The 19,666-nt window shown below is 42.2% G+C and overlaps 6 protein-coding genes and 1 pseudogene across 8 annotated transcripts in view; 4 read left to right on the top strand and 3 right to left on the bottom strand.

The window, feature by feature from the left end:
• The window catches only part of LOC132787436 (protein AF-10), a 29,152-nt gene extending 23,726 nt beyond the window's left edge, over positions 1-5,426 (top strand). For 2 of the 3 annotated variants that reach the window (XM_060794474.1, XM_060794475.1), the window contains 4 exons: positions 504-888; positions 955-1,258; positions 1,733-3,858; positions 3,940-4,345. In XM_060794474.1, coding sequence (XP_060650457.1) covers positions 504-888; positions 955-1,258; positions 1,733-3,858; positions 3,940-4,112 — 2,988 coding nt within the window. In that variant the 3' untranslated portion in view covers positions 4,113-4,345. Of the gene's footprint in view, positions 1-503; positions 889-954; positions 1,259-1,732; positions 3,859-3,939; positions 4,346-5,076 lie in introns of those variants that run through there. The other variant, XM_060794472.1, reaches the window with a different exon arrangement.
• Positions 5,427-5,775: 349 nt separating this feature from the next.
• On the top strand, positions 5,776-7,605 carry LOC132787437 (putative uncharacterized protein DDB_G0282499; annotated as a pseudogene).
• A 255-nt stretch (positions 7,606-7,860) lies between these two features.
• Positions 7,861-8,505, bottom strand: LOC132787440 (enhancer of yellow 2b transcription factor). The gene is made up of 2 exons (XM_060794479.1): positions 8,139-8,505; positions 7,861-8,079 (listed from the first exon to the last, which is right to left on the bottom strand). Exons 1-2 carry the CDS (start codon positions 8,358-8,360, stop codon positions 7,978-7,980), a joined length of 324 nt encoding a protein of 107 aa, XP_060650462.1. The 5' UTR covers positions 8,361-8,505; the 3' UTR covers positions 7,861-7,977.
• Positions 8,506-10,378: 1,873 nt separating this feature from the next.
• Positions 10,379-12,363, bottom strand: LOC132787337 (tubulin alpha-1 chain). The gene is made up of 2 exons (XM_060794323.1): positions 12,200-12,363; positions 10,379-11,849 (listed from the first exon to the last, which is right to left on the bottom strand). The coding sequence occupies exons 1-2, from the start codon at positions 12,200-12,202 to the stop codon at positions 10,500-10,502; spliced, it is 1,353 nt and encodes a 450-aa protein (XP_060650306.1). The 5' UTR covers positions 12,203-12,363; the 3' UTR covers positions 10,379-10,499.
• Positions 12,364-13,031: 668 nt separating this feature from the next.
• Positions 13,032-15,934, top strand: LOC132787336 (terminal uridylyltransferase Tailor). The gene is given in 11 exon segments (XM_060794322.1): positions 13,032-13,261; positions 13,706-13,804; positions 13,860-14,400; positions 14,461-14,685; positions 14,753-14,859; positions 14,918-15,053; positions 15,113-15,207; positions 15,209-15,290; positions 15,354-15,445; positions 15,447-15,556; positions 15,617-15,934. Coding segments are annotated over 11 exon segments (1,788 nt in total). The 5' UTR covers positions 13,032-13,150; the 3' UTR covers positions 15,807-15,934.
• Positions 15,935-16,027: 93 nt separating this feature from the next.
• On the bottom strand, positions 16,028-17,185 carry LOC132787340 (dephospho-CoA kinase). Its single transcript, XM_060794325.1, has 3 exons — positions 16,930-17,185; positions 16,552-16,843; positions 16,028-16,494 (listed from the first exon to the last, which is right to left on the bottom strand). The coding sequence occupies exons 1-3, from the start codon at positions 17,039-17,041 to the stop codon at positions 16,188-16,190; spliced, it is 711 nt and encodes a 236-aa protein (XP_060650308.1). The 5' UTR covers positions 17,042-17,185; the 3' UTR covers positions 16,028-16,187.
• Positions 17,186-17,308: 123 nt separating this feature from the next.
• Positions 17,309-19,623, top strand: LOC132787339 (THO complex subunit 4). Its single transcript, XM_060794324.1, has 4 exons — positions 17,309-17,747; positions 18,552-18,759; positions 18,820-19,011; positions 19,073-19,623. The coding sequence occupies exons 1-4, from the start codon at positions 17,484-17,486 to the stop codon at positions 19,246-19,248; spliced, it is 840 nt and encodes a 279-aa protein (XP_060650307.1). The 5' UTR covers positions 17,309-17,483; the 3' UTR covers positions 19,249-19,623.
• The last annotated feature ends 43 nt before the right edge of the window (positions 19,624-19,666 follow it).

Below are 19,666 nucleotides of genomic sequence, written 5' to 3'. Positions count from 1 at the left end.
TGATAATGTAAACTGCGATATGAGTGATTTATATATTTGCACTATGCAGTATATTTGTAATTGCTCATAGTCACGTAAAAAGATACTGCAGCGTTGCCAGATGCAGCAAACAACAGGTGTGAACTTATGGGAAAGCCTAAATTAAAAAGAAATTATAAGGAACGGTTATGTTTTATATAATTTATATACAAATTTTATTAGTTTGTTAGAGTTTAAACGTTGTTAGGGTTTTCTTTAAGGGTTTAAAAACGAATTTTTAATATGTGCAGTATAAATTAGTTTTAAGGATAATAATCTCTTTAACATAAACATGAGAAACCAGCTTTTTTTTTAATAACTTTGTTTGCAAATAACGAAATTGCGCTAATCTTGGAATTAATAACTAAGGCAACAAGAGAATTAAGCTTATGAATATTTTTCGAAATATGAAATGTAAATAAATAACACCACTTTGGTTGTTTTGTTTCCAACTAACGTTTTAATCTCTAATCTCCAATTTGCAGCAACGCACCGAGTTGAGTCCACCCACCCACCAAACATCGGCGACCGCTGAAGTGAATGCCACATTAGCGACCGCCACGATAGCAACCAGCGGCACAGCGATAGCAACCACAGCAGCAGCAACAGCAGCCACTACCTCAACCTCCAACAGTGCGAGCAGCTCAGCAGGAGCCAGCTATGCGAAGACAGAGTCGAGCAAGGCGAGCAGCAGCAGCAGTAAGCATGGCAACAGCAGCAACAGTGGCAAGGACAGCAGCAGCAGCAATAGCGCAGCAACAGTTGCTGCCAGCAGCAGTAGCGGCAATGCGCCCAGTCTTTATGTCTCGGTGCCGTTGTCCACCGCCAATGTACCTGGCATCAATTTGCCCAATAGCAGCAATGCGAGTGGTGAGCTTTGCAATTCCATTAAAAAATAGCAAAATGGTTCTTAATACACTTGCTAATCCCTTGCAGAAGCGCATGGAAACCCGCAACAACAGCAATCCGCACAGTCGCCACTAACAACAGGTGGAGGAGGCGCCTATGCAACATCTGGCAGTGGCAACAACAACAGCTCTGGCTCTGTTATACAGCATCAGAGTGGGAAATCGTCGCCAGCCTTGGGTTCATTAGTGAGCAGCAGTGCATCAGGTGGCAACACTGGCAATCTGACGGCCACCACCACAGAAAGTGGCAACCTGAAGATCAGCTTTGAGAAGCAGACGACGCGAGTGCAACAGTTGCAAGAGCAGGAAGCATCACCAGCGAGACGCAGCAGGTAATTATTTCTGAATTCACCACAGCAAATATTCACCACACTGCTGTGAACACTTGAAGTATTCGTTTCTGTTGTTTTGTTGCATTGTGTTGCTTTTAGTCACCTCAAGTGGTGAGTTTCAGTTTCAGTTTATTTGATTTCTTCTTCGTATAGTTTTTGATTGTTGTTGCACCACAAAACACACGCCACACCACGCTTAATCCACCACCATCACGAACAAGTTCACCACACTGCAACTCATTTCTTATTTACCTTTGATTTCAACTAACTAAAGGAAATTCAACACACACACACACAAATAATGCATACTCTAAAAATTGCTCTTGTTCTTTCTCTCTCTCTCTCTCTCTTTCTCATTTCGCTTTTCACTAACCCACCACACATCCTGTTGAATATAATCTCGCCCGTCTCCGCATTCATTAATCCCTAAAAACCCACCACACCATCAACAACAACAACAATATTTACAAGTAGATCGCGCTCTGGTGAAAGTGGCAACCACCATCATCACCATCATACAAATCACCAAACTCACCAAACCCACCACAACCATCAACAATCGCAAGCATCGCAACAGCAGCAGCAACAACAACAACAACAGCAGACGCAACATCATCAGTTGCAACAACAGCAATCGTTGCACTCCTCTGCCAACTCCTCCGCCTCCTCCTCGTCCGTCTCTGCATTGACCACGCCCACCAAATCACAATCACGATCGGGCAAAAAACGCGCTGCAGCGTTGAGTAAAAGCGATGCAGCAGCTACAACAACAACCGCAGCAGCAGCAGCAGCAACCACATCGCCAGCGACAAGCACAGCAGCAACATTGAACACAGCTGCAACTGCAACAAGCACCGTTGAGAAATTGAGTCGCGGCAGCAGCAGTCGCCACAGCTCACCGCACTATCGTGCCACGCCCACACCGCCACCGCAAGCCATGTTGCCGGGCGGTGTCTCCTCGCCTGTTGTCATGTTGCAGGCATTGTCCTCGTCCTCCATCGATTCGCCTCCTGCGGTGGCAACCACGCGTAATACGCGCAACAACAGCAGTAGCAATATTGCAGCTGCCACAGAGCATGGCGGCAGCTCGGCTTCGTCCACTTGCTCCTCCTCCTCGTCGTCCATGTCCTCGACTGTTGTCAGTCTGTTAGATTCCCCCGTCAATATGTCCACACAATCGCCAGCTCAGCCGCATGTGGCATGCTACCGAAGTGGCAGCAACAATGCAACCGCAAAGCCATTAAACAAAAAAATGTTGCGTGCTCAGCAAACGCAGTTGTATCAGCAGCAACAACAACAACAGCAACAGCAGCAGCAACAACATGTTAATTTAAGCAATGCACCAAGCGCTAATGCCACATCTGCAACTGCCTCAGCCTCAGCCTCTAGCTCCTCCTCACCCTCCGCCAATAGTCCATTTGTGCACCTGCAACAACAACCGCAGCAGCAACAACAACAACAGCAAAAGCAACATCAACATCAAGACTTAGAGATTTTACAATTTACTAATACAAATAACAATGCTTCTTCCCACACCACAACAACAACGACAACTCCAACAACCACCACCAACAACAACAACAACGCTGCTAAAACAACAACCTCATCGACGTCAACGAAATCGAACAGAACTCCCGATCTCAATCTGGCGAGCAACCCAGCGACAACAACAGCAACCACCACCAGCAGCAGCAGCAACAGTTTGTTGAGTCTCAATCTCGGCAGCAGCCACAATCTGGGCAGCAACAACACGCCCAACAGCAGCAGCAACAGTGGCGGTGGCGGTGGCGGTCTCAAGTTCACCTACGAGGCACAAATGGATGTGCCGATGTTGCCAGTTAGCGCCATCAAGGATTCGCCTCCAAGTTCACCGGGATCCGAGTTTGGTTCGAATCTGAACACGAATCTGACGACGGCAGCAATCAATGCTGCTGCAGCAGCCACAGCCGCAGTGGCAGCCAGCAGCAATGTGCGCAAACGTGGACGCAAGGCCAAAGATGCAACACTCGCTGCAACAACAGCGGCAGCAGCAGCAGCAGCGGCGGCGGCAGCAGCAACAGTTGCCACGCAACCGGATCTCAAGGATGTGCGCATACTGCAGAATGGTTGCAGCAGCAACAGTGCAACAGCAGCAACAGTTGCTGCCACAGCCGCTGTGCCGCCAGTCAATGCACCCACACCGCCAGCAACACCCGCCAGCAATGCAAGCAACAGCGGCAGCAGCAACAGCAACAGCTCAATCATTGCACACACGGCAACACACATGCTGGGCAACCATGTGAATCCCAGCAGCAGTGTGGCCCAGAAGCTGTCGGAGCAACTGCACATGGAGGTCCAAGATCATGCCATCTACACGCCCGACTCGATGACCTCCCAATTTGCTGGCGTTCCGTTTCCCGGCAAGCAGCGCAATGCGAGCAACGCTGCTGCGGCTGCAGCTGCCGCAACAGCGACGCCGGCACCGAATCCGCTGCAATCGATGTTCGGTGGCGGTGGCATCAATGGCAACATGCCGATACCGCAGAGTCTGGAGCAGTTGCTGGAGCGCCAGTGGGAGCAGGGATCACAGTTTCTCATGGAGCAGGCGCAGCACTTTGACAGTGAGTATGGCGCATTTAAACAGCTGCAACGTTTCCACTTGCAACATTTCTAATACCCCCTCTCTCTCTCTATCTCTTTAGTTGCTTCATTGCTGAACTGTCTGCATCAGCTGCAGAGCGAGAATCTGCGTCTGGAGGAGCATGTGACCAGTTTGATAGCACGTCGCGATCATCTGTTGGCCGTTAATGCTCGTCTCCAGATTCCGCTAAACAATGCTATCAATAATGCCAAAGCCGAGGCGCATGGTAAGTAGTGCCATCTCCCTCCCACTCACTACCACTCAATTGGTGTCGGCACACACACACTCACCACCCACACACACACATGCATACGCCACCATGGAGCAGCCATGCAAAACAAAACTGTTCTCACCACATGGCGTTGCCAGACTAATGAAATGATTGCAATTACTTTTAATGACTATTCTAGTTTAAGTTTAACTAACTCGGTACAAGTGATCATGTACATACACACACAAACATATACTCTTACAATGTCAAACCACAAATCCTACAAATTGCATCAATTTCTTTAAGTAATCTACAATCTACTACAAATTGTACAAATAATAATTAAACTTTCACACAACAATTCTCTATCGCTATGGATTCTAACTTAGGTTAAATACTTGTACTTAATACGAATATTAAGCTAAACTACGTCTATATTATAAATAATTATATTAATTTCTTCTACAAATTTAATGTAAACTAAACAAAAGACAAAACAAAAAATACCACTTTTTTCTTTACTTCAATCTATAAATTAAATTAAGTTAATTTTACATAACTTAAATAGAAAACAAAACAAGAACTAAAACCTAATATTTTCCTATTTTATTTATTTGAAAAATGAATAAAATGTATATTTTAAAGCAAAACCAAAAAAACAATTTCTAAATTCATTTATTTTGTGTTTTTATCCGATTCTCTCTTCATTTTGGGCACACAACTAACAGCGGCTGTTAATGTTAAGTTTTAAGTAACTTTTGGTTTTAATGTTATCTCCATTCCCATTCGAAATTTAACATGAATGGTGTGCTAACAGTGCTCGTCACTGTTACGAATGCAAATGGTGCGAGTTACACACACACACACACATGAACACACACACGAACAATCACCAACACTAACAATTGAGGTGTGTGCGCAAAACAAAAAAAAAAAAAAAAAAAAAAGAAAACAGCTCATCATATTATATCATATTTCGTACGTTAGCTTCCAGCAACAGCAGCAGCAACATGAACAGCATCAGCAGTGCAAATGCTCTCAATGCTGCTACCACAATTGCAGCAGCCGTTTCGCTGGCAACAACTGCCATCAATACAACAACACCCACCATGGCCAACAGTCGAGCGAGCAGCGCCAACAGCAGCATTCTGGACTATCGCAGCAGCAGCAACAATAACAACAACAGCAGCAACAATAGCAGTAACAGCAACAGCAACAACAACAGCATTAGCAATAATACTGCAAATGCAAATGCAGCCACAACAAATGCTGCGACACCAATGTCAGCGGTTGGCAGTCTTGCAATGGGCAGTGCTGCCAACTTGGGTTTAAGGTAAGTGAGCTGACAGCAGAATGTTACTTTTTTGCATATATTGTATGAACTCTTCCCACTTATTAGACATGTGCCCGCTTCCCATGCGTATAACAGCGCCGGTAACAGCAGTAGCAGTAACAACAACAACACTAACAGCAACAGCCTTGGCAATGTTAACGCTAACAGTGCCAGCGGCAACAACTTGCACACGCATCAACAACAGCACGCATCGTATTTGCAATCGCAGCAGCAGCAACAGCAACAACAACAACAGCAGCAGCAACAACAGCCGCAGCATTTGCATCATGCAGCGCATACAGTGATGGGCGTGAGCATGGGCGGTGGCGCTGCGGCTATTGGACGAGGTGGGTCAGCTACAGCGGTTGCTGCAACAACAACAACAATAACAACCACAACCACAGCAGCAAGAGCAACATTGACAACAACAACAACCACATCAGGCACTTTGCAACACCACGCGCACCCGTTACCGATACCAGTACCAGTACCGATAACGATAACCAATATGAATGCGATAACGAATACGCATACGAATACGAATACGATAACGAATGTTGTGAATCCGCACCACCCGCTGCACCATCATCATCCTAGCATACCAGCTCAATTAGCTGGGGGTGTGGGCGGCATTGCCGGCGGCGGCGGCGTTCACGTTGATGATGTAGCTTTGAGTAGCTCCTCCACCTCTTCCTACGCAGCGCATCATGCGCTTTACAACACGCATCACCAGGTAGTGTGTGCGTGTGCGTGTGGCTGCATGTGTATGTGTGTGCAAGTTAGCGCCAATCAATGAGTGTTGTTCATTCTCTCTCTCTCTCTCTCACTCACTCTCTCCATACATTCGTGTCACTTTTGATTTTATGCCGCCCACCCTTCTCATCAACTTAATTGCAATTCGAAATTGTTCATGTGCTTTGTTTTTGCTCCAAAATGCAACCGCCTGTATATCATCCAACAATTATTCATTGCCATTTGAGAAATGCCAAAAAAAAAAACATACATACATAAACTTACCAATACACATATGCAAAATTGTTTGTTGTTTTTGTGTGCCAGCGCTGAAAGATACGAAAAACTATTACCAACTAACGAAACTGTTCCCATGTTAAAGACAGTCTTCTAATTAACATACTGTTATGCTCTTTACAGTCCCAACTAAGGCGCGACGATAACCTAACCAAATCTAGCTGAAAGTCATACCGCGAGCAACAACAGCAAGCAAAGCAGCACATCAAGAAGTCCTCAATATTGGCCAGACGTGGTCGCCAAGGCAATAGCAACGGCAACAGCAGCAACAACAACAAATCCCAGTCACACACATACAATAAGCTTAAGCAGACAGCAATTAGCTTTCAGCAGCTACGCGATAATGACGAAGACGATGTAAGTTCAGTGTTGAGTAACCAGTTATAAATTAAAAGTAATATTTCTTTTACTGGGAACAGCTCAGTAGCAGCAGCAGCAGCTCTTCAACGTTTTCATCGTCGTCGCCACAACACTCTTCGGTAGACTATGAGGCCGAAGATGAGAACGAAGATAAACAGCGACAGCGACGTCATAAGGATGAGAATGACAGTTTAATACATGTGCAAAACTTTCTCAAATGCTTTGGGACTAACGCCTTTGCCGGCTCCGCAGTGAGAACAGCAACGGTGACAACAGCATCATTGGGAACAGTTGCCACATTAACAGAGTCCAAAGAGTACAGTTCAGCCAGCACAGAACTGCGAAACTGGCGTCAAAACTTTCGCACCACTTCCACAACAACAACAACATCAACAATAACAGCGACGACATCCACAGCGAAAGCAGCTACTGCAACAACAACAATTACTCCGCAAATACAATTTAGTAACAGCAAGCCACAAAAATTTCAAATCAATACGAAATTTCTGCGCAAGCCACGCAACAAACTGATGAAAATGCTGCCAGCAACAACCGCAACAACAACTTTAGCAACTGGACAGCAACAGGAGCAACAAGAACAACAACAGCTAACGCAGCTATTTATTGATGATTCCAACGCCAAATTCAAAGACTTTTCAATTGACTCGCTATTGAATAAGTAACAAACAAACAAACATAAAAAAACGTAATGCAATTAGACCCATTAGATCTATAATTTGTAGCCTAATTCTTCTCACACACAGCAGCCAACCACAAAACAAAACAACAACCACGTTCCTAAAGCTCCCTCAATTTTATTGTATATTTTATTTTCGTTTAGCCAATCGTATCGATAACAGTTGTAATACACACACTTACATATACATACATACGTATATTAACATAGTAATCGAATATATTATGATTAAGTTGTTTATTTATTACATTTGTACACAACTAATGGCGCAATTCATAATTAGCATTAGCAGGCGTTAAGCATGTATATACTATATCTACTTAATTACAAGTTAATAAAAACCACAAGAAAATGTGCTAGAATTTAAACTTATGTTGTCTTTGATATTTATCTTTGGAGCATTTGCAGAACATTTGAATTATTTAATTTGTTCAGTGTTATAAAACGAACGTTGCCAGTGCTGTTAAAGTTATGTTTTGCCATTCCCAATGGTGGGCAACGGCGACTCCAAAGCTTCACGCACGCGCATTGTCATCTCCTTGCGAACTTCTTCGGGTACCAGAGCACGTGCCTAATTTTGATGATAATACTTTTACTGAACAATATCATATAAATAACACCGAACTTTACTTGTGGAATAATCTCCGCTGAAAGCTGATCATGAGTAATGTTAGACAAGCCGCGTTCTTGAAGCGTATTACGAATCTTTTCCTCGACGTCTTTGTACCAACCGCACTCATGCAGTCTCTTCTGTAGCAGGTCTTTGAGTGCAACTTTTTCGCTCTTGTTCAGATGGTAATTTTTGTTACACTCTGGATCTGTACCAATACCAGTCTCCTTGCTTTTCGACATGATTGACTTGGTCTTACTTCGTGGCTATGTATTTAAAAAATGTTTACATTTAATATCCTTATCAATTTGTATGTGTTTGTAGCAGTTAATTCATAGCCCACATGAGCAAATCAATTATTCGAAACTAGCAAGAGTTAGTATAATTAATTTTTTTGATTATATAGAAAACGGCGAGATTCTCCAAAAAGCCTTTACCGTAATAATAATATACATATATGTATGTGTCGATTAACAAACCGATGTTAAATTTAAAAATGCATTTGAAATTGAATGGCGGCAGGTAACAGTGCTGCCACTTAATTCAACATTTTTTGAGCCAGGCGATGGTCTAAGTGTGATCGGAACTATCGATATTTTTGCGAAAAAGTACTCATTTCAACACATGCATGTGTTTGTGCATATACGTATACGTGTATGATGTATAAACAAGCCTACAAAAATGTACATATATATTTATGAATTTACATATATATATACATACTACATGCATAGATAGATATGAACATTTGTTGAAATTTATTTACTACGCTTCATTGATCAAACAAACAACATTCTGCAATGTGAAATCACGGCACAAAATGTATCGTCAGACTCATGGGAAGTAAAATCAATTTTAACTGACGTCCCACTCAACCACCTACAGCACTTTTATAGAGCCGGCTTGCTTTACTTGGGTTGTCGTCATCATTGCTTTTTGAGGTGAACTTGATTCACTCAATACACATGCAAATGCATATGTATGTATACCCAACTACACACATACAAAAAATAGTAAGATGTGGGTTTTGTTTCTTGCACTCCATTGAAACTGCTTTCAAAAATCAATGTATTATAAAGCCAGCTGCTAGTAACTATAGTCAAAACAAGCCTTACTTAATGATTTACAGCTTAGGTGTCCATCTAAATATAAAGACATTTTCTTAAATGTTTACTTATATGAGTTTCAAAATTTAAACCTTAATTTGGCAAAGAAAACAAATTTACATACAAACAAACAGTTATATGTACGTATGTACATATGTATGTATACATGAATTGACGAACATAACCTCTACTTGCATACATTTATAAATAAGTGTGAATGTATACATACATATGTATGCAGATCTACGTGTAGGCATATTTGTACATATGTATGCATTTTTGTATATTCATGCATTCAAGAAGAAACCATCTGTACGGCTTTTCTGCATTTCCTGGGCGTTTCTGCTGAAATTCTGGAAATTTAATAGCAGCAGCTGTTTGTCTGTTTCTCGAATTTACCCAAACAAGCCGGTTTACCTAGGCTTAAATTTCTTAGTGCGAACTAGCAACCCCCTTAAATGGTCGACTGAGCTCGTACACACACATACACATCTACATGTTTGTATGAACGGTACATACTATATAAATGTATACACATGCGTACTTAAAAGGCGAGGTTCCAGATACGACGGCAGCCGGCGATTACTTCACACGCACACAAATACACAGAAATGAAGTCATCGCCTGATTTTGAATTGCCCCCCACTCACTTCTAGTGGCTTGAGTTATGCTGCAGCGTGAGTCATCACATTAAATCGATAACTAGGCATGCACTCTCTATGGGGCGTCGTACCATCTCTGTGTTTATATTTAGGTTGCATGCAAGCCAAGTACAGTCTCGTCTCGTGCCATTCATTGCAGCGGAAAATGAAGTAGAGTAGAAAGCGGCTCTTCGTACAACAACTACAACTACATCTGCTATTAATAGAGTGCGAGACATTCTCTTCGCTTTCCCCTGTTGGCCATCTGGCCACGTCGACAACGCAATTAGCTTTTTTTTTTGTGCGTTCATTGAACTCTTGTCTGGAAAAGCTTGGGAAAAGAAGAAGGCAATAGAGTTTTTTGCTGACAAACACTGACAAACGCTGTATTTTTTTTATTCTGGAACAACAATTTAAGACAATATTTTTTTTTCTCTTTTTTTGTCTTCGTCTTTAGCAATAAAATACTTTTGGTTTTACCATATTTTACTCCCAGTGTTTTTCATTTGCGAATTTTCTCTTGTTATATGTTTTTTGGGACAAAGCGTAAGCATTGGTTTCGACGTGTGCCTCGGATGCCACGCCCACCAATGACGCTTGTCTTGCATGCGTATTGCATTTGTGGAGTGAGTGCTTAATACTCCTCAGCACCCTCACCCTCACCATCGCCAGAGTCCATGCCGACCTCCTCGTAATCCTTCTCGAGAGCAGCCAAATCCTCACGAGCCTCAGAGAACTCGCCTTCCTCCATACCCTCACCCACATACCAGTGGACGAAAGCACGCTTGGCGTACATAAGATCGAACTTATGATCCAGACGAGCCCAGGCCTCGGCAATAGCCGTGGTGTTGGACAACATGCACACGGCACGCTGAACCTTGGCCAAATCACCACCGGGCACCACAGTGGGTGGCTGGTAGTTGATGCCAACCTTGAAACCAGTTGGACACCAGTCCACGAACTGAATGGTACGCTTAGTCTTGATGGTGGCAATAGCGGCATTCACATCCTTGGGCACCACATCACCACGGTACAACATGCAGCAGGCCATGTACTTGCCGTGACGAGGATCGCACTTCACCATCTGGTTGGCTGGCTCGAAGCAAGCGTTGGTGATCTCGGCAACGGAGAGCTGCTCGTGGTAGGCCTTCTCCGCGGAGATGACGGGAGCGTAGGTCACCAGAGGGAAATGGATACGGGGGTAGGGCACCAAGTTGGTCTGGAATTCAGTAAGATCCACATTGAGGGCACCATCGAAACGCAGAGAAGCGGTGATCGAAGACACGATCTGGCCAATCAAACGATTCAGGTTAGTGTATGTGGGACGCTCGATATCCAAGTTACGACGGCAGATATCATAGATAGCCTCGTTGTCGACCATGAAGGCGCAGTCGGAGTGCTCCAGAGTTGTGTGCGTGGTCAGGATGGAGTTGTAGGGCTCAACCACAGCAGTGGAGACCTGGGGTGCTGGGTAGATGGCGAATTCCAGCTTGGACTTCTTGCCATAATCCACAGACAGACGCTCCATCAACAGGGAGGTGAAACCAGAGCCGGTACCGCCACCGAACGAGTGGAAGATGAGGAAACCCTGGAGACCAGTGCACTGATCGGCCAACTTGCGAATACGATCCAAAACCAGATCAACGATTTCCTTGCCAATGGTGTAGTGGCCACGAGCGTAGTTGTTGGCGGCATCTTCCTTGCCTGTGATCAACTGCTCGGGATGGAACAGCTGACGGTAGGTACCAGTGCGGACCTCATCCACGACTGTGGGCTCCAGATCCACGAAGACGGCACGGGGCACATGCTTGCCGGCACCAGTCTCGCTGAAGAAGGTGTTGAATGAGTCATCACCACCGCCGACGGTCTTGTCAGAGGGCATCTGACCATCAGGCTGGATACCGTGCTCCAAGCAGTACAATTCCCAGCAGGCATTACCGATCTGGACACCAGCCTGGCCAACGTGGATAGAGATACACTCACGCTGTAATGGAAAAGAGAAGAAAAGCAAATGCTCGATTAATTTAACGTTGCAAAGAAAAATCGATATCGATTTAGCCACACCCAAGAATTTAAACAAGGAAACTAAATTTATGAAAGAATATTTCTCGGCATTTCAGGGAATTCTTCCCGAAAAATGGAAAAACTCATTTTACCACAAATCTTTTTCTTTTTAACAATTAAAACTTTTACATGACGTCATCACATTGGTTAAAAATGTGACGCCGCCATCTTGAGTTTCTTTTATTTTATCATGTTTGATTTGCCCGCATTGCATTTGTACAAACACAAAACGAATTTAATTTTCTAAACAGTAAATTGAATAGAACTTACCATATTGAGTTTTTTTTATTTTATTTTTCACACACAAGAAAAATTCACAGAAAATCTGTAGAGCAGTTGCTGGTCGATCTCGGAGAGATTTTACGTTCGAATTACCGGCTATGAGGCTTCACAAACGTATGATGAAAATTTTCACTGCGACTGGTATTTATAGTCTCGGAAACGGAACTGTTTACTTGTGTGAGTGAGTACAACTGCTTTGATGCTCGATAACTAGTATCGTTGTTCAATTTGACATATCGATATTTATGCCAAAGCCTACTTGAAAAGGTTGCCACTTTTCCGCAAGTGCCGCGTTCCTTAACAGTTTCATGTTATTAATATAAGCATTACATCGACATTTTTGGTATTGGATAAACCTTAATGTGTCTTTTAGATTTTTATAAAAGATTAAAAGAAAAAAAATATTTTCGTAGTTTTCTTTTAACATTGGAATAACAAGGTGTATAAAATAAAATGTAACATATGCAATTTAACTAAATGGCAATAAGTACTTGCGTCGACTGTGAATAAAAAATAAATGTAAGTTTAAACCGAAACTTTAGCGATCTATGATTATTGCAGTCTATTTCCACAAATCCCCTTTTGAACAATTTGAGAAGTCTTTATAGCTTGTATTTTTAAAACACTTCAATCTATGTATCTTCATATTTAATGCATTTAATGTATAATTTACTCTTAAAACGGGACGTCATAATCTCTCATTAAAATACCCAAATCAAGTGCTATAAATACATTGCAAGCCCTCTTTCCAAGTTTTGTTTTATCACATTGTGCTTTAAGTTAAACACCCGCCATTTGGAAATATAAATTTTCAGATGCTGACAACCCTAGTTAACAAACAAGCTCACATTAGTGTATTTTGTCTGGCCGAAAATCACTCGCGTTTTAAGAACGTGCTGTTTATATTACGTTTCGTCTTGCAAACAAATAAGCGAAAACATGAGAATTGAGGACGTTGACACATTTTGGTTTGATAAGGCCGAATATAACAATGCCGAGAGATTGTTTTACGAGGGAATTACGAGGAACACAAGTGAAGCGGGATCGAGTGTAAGTTGATTTCACCAGAGCGCAACATTGCAGCGTGTTGTGTTTGCCAAAATTTGCCAAACACTAGTTGAAGTCACAAAAGTTGCATCAGCATTTGACTTAATAATTCCATTAACAAGTCAAACAAGTAAAAACTAAATGACATCTGTACATATTCATAAATATTATGTACTATATACATACATAGGTGCATGTGTGAGGGTGTTTATGGTACACAGACACACACGCTTTAAAGATTGCCGTGAGAGTTGCATCGCAACCGGCAAGCTAGCGGTTTTGGTTTGGTGTCAACTCTGGCAGCTAATCAGCTGCTGCTGCGGTTGAAAAAGCGTCTTCCCCTTTGTTCCACTCGAGAAACTGTGTTCTATATGTTTTGAACAATTCACAAAGCAGTTCACAATTTGTGCTCTTACTAATCACTTCGACTTTCGTTTTGTTTTGTAGAGGGAGATTCGCCCCCCTGTTGTCATCACAGTTACCGCGAAAACCAGCAAAAAGAATAAAAAGCACAACACAATGGCGGAGAATCAACAATTGTTATACGTAAATAATATTGCCTTGGCGGCACAACAAATTTAATTACAATGCTGTCTTTTAGCTAAATCCGTTGACCATGGAAGCCAACTATTTCTTGGAAACGCTGGATTGGGCGACTCGTCAGAGTGAAGCTCAATTGGATCCACATTTGACTCGTTTATTAAATCGCATTGTGGTGGGTATTGAAAAGTATTTGGACAAGAATCCCACATACATAGTGCCTAAATCGACGCAACCAGTTCCTAACGAGCAAGAGGAAGCACCAACATCATCAGCAGCGGCAAATTCATCATCATCATCAGCATCAGCAACACCTGATGAAGGAGTTGCATTTGTGCCTCCAAAGGAGTTGAACAAAATCAAACGTACTTTTAGCTGCTCAGCCTGCACAAATCGCATTGTGGGTACCACAATTGCCAAGGCTGTAGCACATTTGGCCGAACAGCATCCAAATCCAAATCCTAATCCACCTAATTCCAAACCAAATGTAAATGCAAGGGTAGTAAATCCCCCGAAAGCAGCGGCGCCACCGACCAAGCAAGAAAAGAAAGTGGCTCCTGTAGAAGCTCGTAATGCAAAGAGCACCGTGCAGTTGCCTAAGAGTAAGAACAACCAACACATCTACTACTGAAGTGTACTAAGCTTTAGTTCTTTATTTGCAGAAGCGAAATCCATGGTCACGGCGGATATAACAAACATGTTTAAGGAGAAATATCAAGTGGCGGATAAACTGAAAGTATTGCCTGAGTACGATAATATCGATCGTGATCTATGCGAATTGATTTCGCCCGGTTTTGCCGATGAGCCTATTCGCATATATAAATTTGGCTCCAGGATTACGGGCATTGGCAGCTGCTCCTCGGATTTGGATGTATTTGTGGATATTGGTGAGTACCAGAATCTATATAAAAAATCCATCAGGTGTATGTATTTTAATTACAATTCATTATGCAGGCAACAATTTCCACATCTTCGAGCATCGTGCTTCCAAGGCGACTCTTCTCAAGCTGCGAGTAATGCGTGAACTCTTCGTAGCGAGCAACAAATGGCGCATAATTAATGTAATTCACATTCTCTCGTCCGATTGATCATTAGTTAAGCTTTTAATTTGTCCAACAGGTTATTGAACAGGCGCGTGTGCCAATCATAAAGACCTGTCACTTGTCCTCTGGAATTGAGTGTGATATTTGCCTAAATAGCTTGGGCTATTGTAACACCAACTTGCTCAAATACTTGTTCGAAGTGCAGCCACTGGGTAAATTAATTCATATTGCAATTTTATTGCAGCGCTAACCATGCATCTTTCAATTCTAGTTCAATACATGTGTATCTATGTGAAGACCTGGTTGGAGCGTTGCAAATTATCGGAACAAATCACAACTTATAGCATGGCATTGATGGTCACATACTTTTTTGCAGCTCAACCAGTTGTTGCCATCGATTGCGACGCTTCAGAACGACAACTCAAACAATGCCAAACAGTTCGTGGGACGTAAGTGCTGCAAAAATTGAATTGTGTACTTCCCCTATAAATGCATTGTATTTTTATCAACAGCATGGGTTGCCAACTTTGCTCAAAAGTCACTCAGTGACTTGAAGATCCATCAGGTTCAGGTTACCGTACCGATGATCAAGGAGTATATGAGAGAATTTTTTTAAATACTATGCAACGTTTAATTACGAGCGTTTTGCAGTTTGTCCTTACTTGGGTACAAGTGGTGTAGCCATAACGAAATTGGAAAGACGCATGCCACAAAAGTAAATATCTATTTTTTTGTGTTTATGATGAATTTTCTACTAATAATTATTTGTATTTAGGTACTTGGATTATGCTAAGCAGAATCCAGAGACAACGTTGCAGATACGCAAACCGATGGTCGTCCAGGATCCTATACAACTGAATCATAATGTCACCAAAGCTGTCACTAAAATTACTCTGCAAACTTTTATCAATTTCTGCGCACAAACGGCGACGCTGCTTGGCGAAGTCCCCACGATAGTGATTTAATGTGCTTGTAAATGAAGATTGCTCGCTACGCTCCCATCCACACTATATTTATGTTAAGTTCAACTCTGCGTAATATAGATCATTCTCTATATGTAGTATGTATGCCCATTCATACAATGTAATTAGGTTAAAGTTGTTAAAGGAAACGCATCGTGTCCATCGAATTCTGAACATAATTAAAATGATTACCATAAGAGAAGCCAGATAAACAAACATGAAACTTAAATTAGCCCTTTTGCAATTGTATAATTTATTGGCTAAATTGTTGCAGGTGTGCGTAAAAACATATTTGGTATGGAATTCATAAACATAAAATACAAAAGTTAAATAAATAAGACACGTTAATGACACACACAGAGACAAATGCTTGCAAGGAACGCCTTAAAACACCTTGGACATGGGCCACAATTCAAAGGTTTTGCACACAAAGTAGATGGCAAAGCATACAATGAGAATGGAGCCCAGGATAAAGGCACGATTATACCAATGCTTATTACTTTCCTGCATCATATTAAAAATGAGCATCGCTGCCTTTTCAGTGTCATCGATGCTACCATTATTGTCGACCACAAAATGTGACTTTTCGCATTTTTGCTCTAACGGCATTTGCGAATCGATGCGATTACGTGCTTCGGGCTCCGAAAGTTCATTACGTGCCAACAGTCGCTCTAGTTGTTTATCCGAGTCACTAATAAAATAAAATCTATATAATAAAAACATACTAATGTTCTCGTATAAAACTTACCAGGACACCGTGACAATTTTGTGAATGAAATCCATTAAGATACCAGTTTCAAATAACAGTGGCAAGTCGAGCACTATGTAGGCGCGGCCAGACATGAAATGTTTGAAGACACGCCAAAATATAGTGCGATGTATTGTGGGATGTGTGATTTGATTAAGCTTTCCACGCAGCTCCTTGTTTTCAAAGATTAAACGCCCCAAAACAGCTCGATTGATTTCCTTACTGGGCAATAGCACTTCTTCGCCAAAAGCTGATCGAATCTTTTGCCAGCATGGTTGACCTGGTTCCACAACTGTTGTAGGGGCGTTAAATATATTGTACATTGTACATAAGTATGTTAATTAAATTTAATTAGAACATCCTCAAAAGTGCACTTACTCTCTCGAGCAATTTTGTCGGCATCGATGATTGGGATGCCATGGCGTTCAAAGACCTTGCTCACAGTACTTTTGCCCGTAGCAATGCCACCAGTTATTGCCACAATGAACATCTTTTGGTGTTTTGCGGAATGTTATTAGTTTTTATTTTTATTTACTTTTTTTCTTGTCAGTTATCGCAATAACGCTAGTAATTTCAGTGTGACCGCAGGTGGAATTTTAAAGTGCTCTTACTACTTACGGTCACACTGTTTGATGTGATATTCAGTATATTTGTACCAAAACAAAACCCGATAGTTCGATTGTTAGACATCAATTTATCGGTAGATTCAAAACGTTGAGCAACACTTTTTTTCATTGAAGTCAGCCATCTTTGATTTTGTTTCTACAATTTTCGTGCGTCGTTTTTTCAGCAATTGGCGAAATTTGCACGCGCTTCGTAACAATAAATCCTACATTAACAACGCGAGTTTTCATTTAAAAGAGTTGATTGCGACTTACGCGTTATATTTAGCACTTGGAAATTACAAATAATAAACAAAGCAAACCGCAAAAATGGTGGATAAAATCGAAATGAGTTTGGATGATATCATTAAGTCGACGCGTACACAGAAGAAACCGCAGGGCAGCACCCGCGGTGGACCAGGCGGAGCACGTCGCTCAGGCGGCCAGCAGCGATTTGCTGCTGGCGCTGGGCCACGTCGTGGCGGCGGATCCCCACGCAAGCCGGCACCAGCCAGCGGCGCCGGTGGCGTGCTCAAAGGTCGTCGTGGTGGCGCCGGCGGTGGCGGTGTTATACAGAAGCCTCGGCTCGCACGGGTAATTGAAACGTAACGTTGTGTCATGTAGAGGCAGCAGAGAAAGCAGCATTAATTATATCCATGCAATATACATTGAAAATATGAAAAGGACAGCCCCCAAAACAAGTTGGAAACTCCCCGCTTTGATTTCTTGCGAATAAAAACAGATGCGAAGCGCAAAATGTGAAAATAGCAAATATCACAACACGGAAAATTCAAAATGGCGATCATACGCAGAATAAACGGTACCTGTACCGTTACTTTTACCATGTGCAAACGCATACATACGCAAGCTGCAAAATGGCGGTTTGGCGAAATTCTACTTAAAAAACAAAACAATAACAATGCTTTTAACACACATGTTGGGTTGTTTTTAAGGATGGAATGAAGCAGCAGCCGCAGCAGAGAAAGACCGATCGATCAATACAAACAAACTCTAAAAAATTCGTCGTCGAACATATATAGAACTCTTTTTGAATACATATATATTTTACAGCACTTCAGGAGATTTCGCGTTTCGTTTGTTTTTCTTTGTATTCCCCGTTCATATATACTACATATAAAACACGTTCAATTGTTATTTTTCTTGTGGTGTGCCGCTTGCCCAAAAATAATCATAACAAAACAGTGGCAATCAATCAATCGATATACATACATACATATTTAGTGGTTTTCTGCATTGTTCTTCGATGGCGCGTCCTCTCTATCTGAGATAATATGGCTAGGATAACAACAACTGCTGGCTACTCTACATAATCCCAATCCGATCGAATCGAATCAACCAACCAACAAAAACCTTCTACCTAATACTACCCCCCTCTAGGGCGATGTGAACAGCGCTTGGAAGCATGATATGTACGATGGTCCAAAGCGGAATGGAGGCGCTGCTGGAAGCAGTGCTGGGCCAACACGGTTGATTGTTGGTAATTTGGACTATGGCGTCTCAAATACGGACATCAAGGAGCTCTTCAATGACTTCGGACCCATGAAGAAGGCAGCCGTGCATTACGATCGTTCTGGTCGCTCATTGGGTATGTGTAACTAATTGTATATAATGCTCTTTATATTCATTTATTATTTATTTTTGCCAGGCACTGCTGATGTCATCTTTGAGCGTAGATCCGATGCTCTGAAGGCCATCAAGCAATACCATGGAGTGCCATTGGATGGTCGCCCCATGACCATACAACTTGCCGTCTCTGATGTTGCAGCTCTCACGCGTCCCCTTCCCGCCGATGATGTGAAGCGTCGCGTCGGTTCAGGGCCACAATTCAAGCGTGGTGGTATGTAGTAATCATTTAAACAAATCGACCCATTTACTGAATGTCACCCATTTCATTTTAGGTGGCCAAGCTGGCGGCGCACCTCGTCGTGGCAGTTTTAAGCGTCCAGCTGGTGGCAAACCTGCACCTGGAGCTGGCGGAGCAGGCGGACAGCGTCGTGAACGAAAAGCTCCACCAACTGCCGAGGAACTTGATGCCGAATTGGACTCATATATTAATGACATGAAATTAGTCTAATTATTAGCTATAGTTTGAATTTAGCCTAACAACAACAACAAATATGGACTTATTACGGGTTCAGCTTTAACGACGCGGAACCAAGAAATAATTCAACGAAACAAACGACTTGAGAGCAGAGAAGAGAAACAGCTTTTAGTCATAATTTCTTTACCTTCTAATAATTAATTTTCACATAAATTATGTAAAACACAAAAAAAAATGCTGTTTGGATGGAGCGTAGCGAACGCATTAAATAGCGAGTTGTTAAATGTTTTTTGATGTAACGCCCGCTCCACCGCCCTCTAGTTTCTAAGATATCCACACTAAAAATAATACAAATTGATGTATTTATTCGTAAATATAATTTGACATAATCGTCAAGATAATTATTAATTCAGGTGTAATAAATGATAGACTTAAAATATCGTAACTAAGA

The sequence above is a fragment of the Drosophila nasuta genome, chromosome 2R (assembly GCF_023558535.2).
Source record: "Drosophila nasuta strain 15112-1781.00 chromosome 2R, ASM2355853v1, whole genome shotgun sequence".
NCBI classification, from domain to species: Eukaryota; Metazoa; Arthropoda; class Insecta; order Diptera; family Drosophilidae; genus Drosophila; species Drosophila nasuta.
This window is presented reverse-complemented; position numbering and strand designations above follow the sequence as displayed.

Excerpts from the sequence above, each read along its gene's own strand:
- LOC132787340 (XM_060794325.1), bottom strand. The coding sequence starts at position 17,041 with ATGTTCATTGTGGCAATAACTGGTGGCATTGCTACGGGCAAAAGTACT. Across the intron at positions 16,844-16,929 it reads CGACAAAATTGCTCGAGAGA|TTGTGGAACCAGGTCAACCA; the intron begins GTAAGTGCACTT and ends CCCCTACAACAG. Across the intron at positions 16,495-16,551 it reads AAAATTGTCACGGTGTCCTG|TGACTCGGATAAACAACTAG; the intron begins GTAAGTTTTATA and ends TTATTTTATTAG.
- LOC132787440 (XM_060794479.1), bottom strand. The coding sequence starts at position 8,360 with ATGTCGAAAAGCAAGGAGACTGGTATTGGTACAGATCCAGAGTGTAAC. Across the intron at positions 8,080-8,138 it reads CAGCGGAGATTATTCCACAA|GCACGTGCTCTGGTACCCGA; the intron begins GTAAAGTTCGGT and ends CATCAAAATTAG.
- LOC132787339 (XM_060794324.1), top strand. The coding sequence starts at position 17,484 with ATGGTGGATAAAATCGAAATGAGTTTGGATGATATCATTAAGTCGACG. Across the intron at positions 17,748-18,551 it reads AGAAGCCTCGGCTCGCACGG|GGCGATGTGAACAGCGCTTG; the intron begins GTAATTGAAACG and ends ACCCCCCTCTAG. Across the intron at positions 19,012-19,072 it reads GCCACAATTCAAGCGTGGTG|GTGGCCAAGCTGGCGGCGCA; the intron begins GTATGTAGTAAT and ends ATTTCATTTTAG.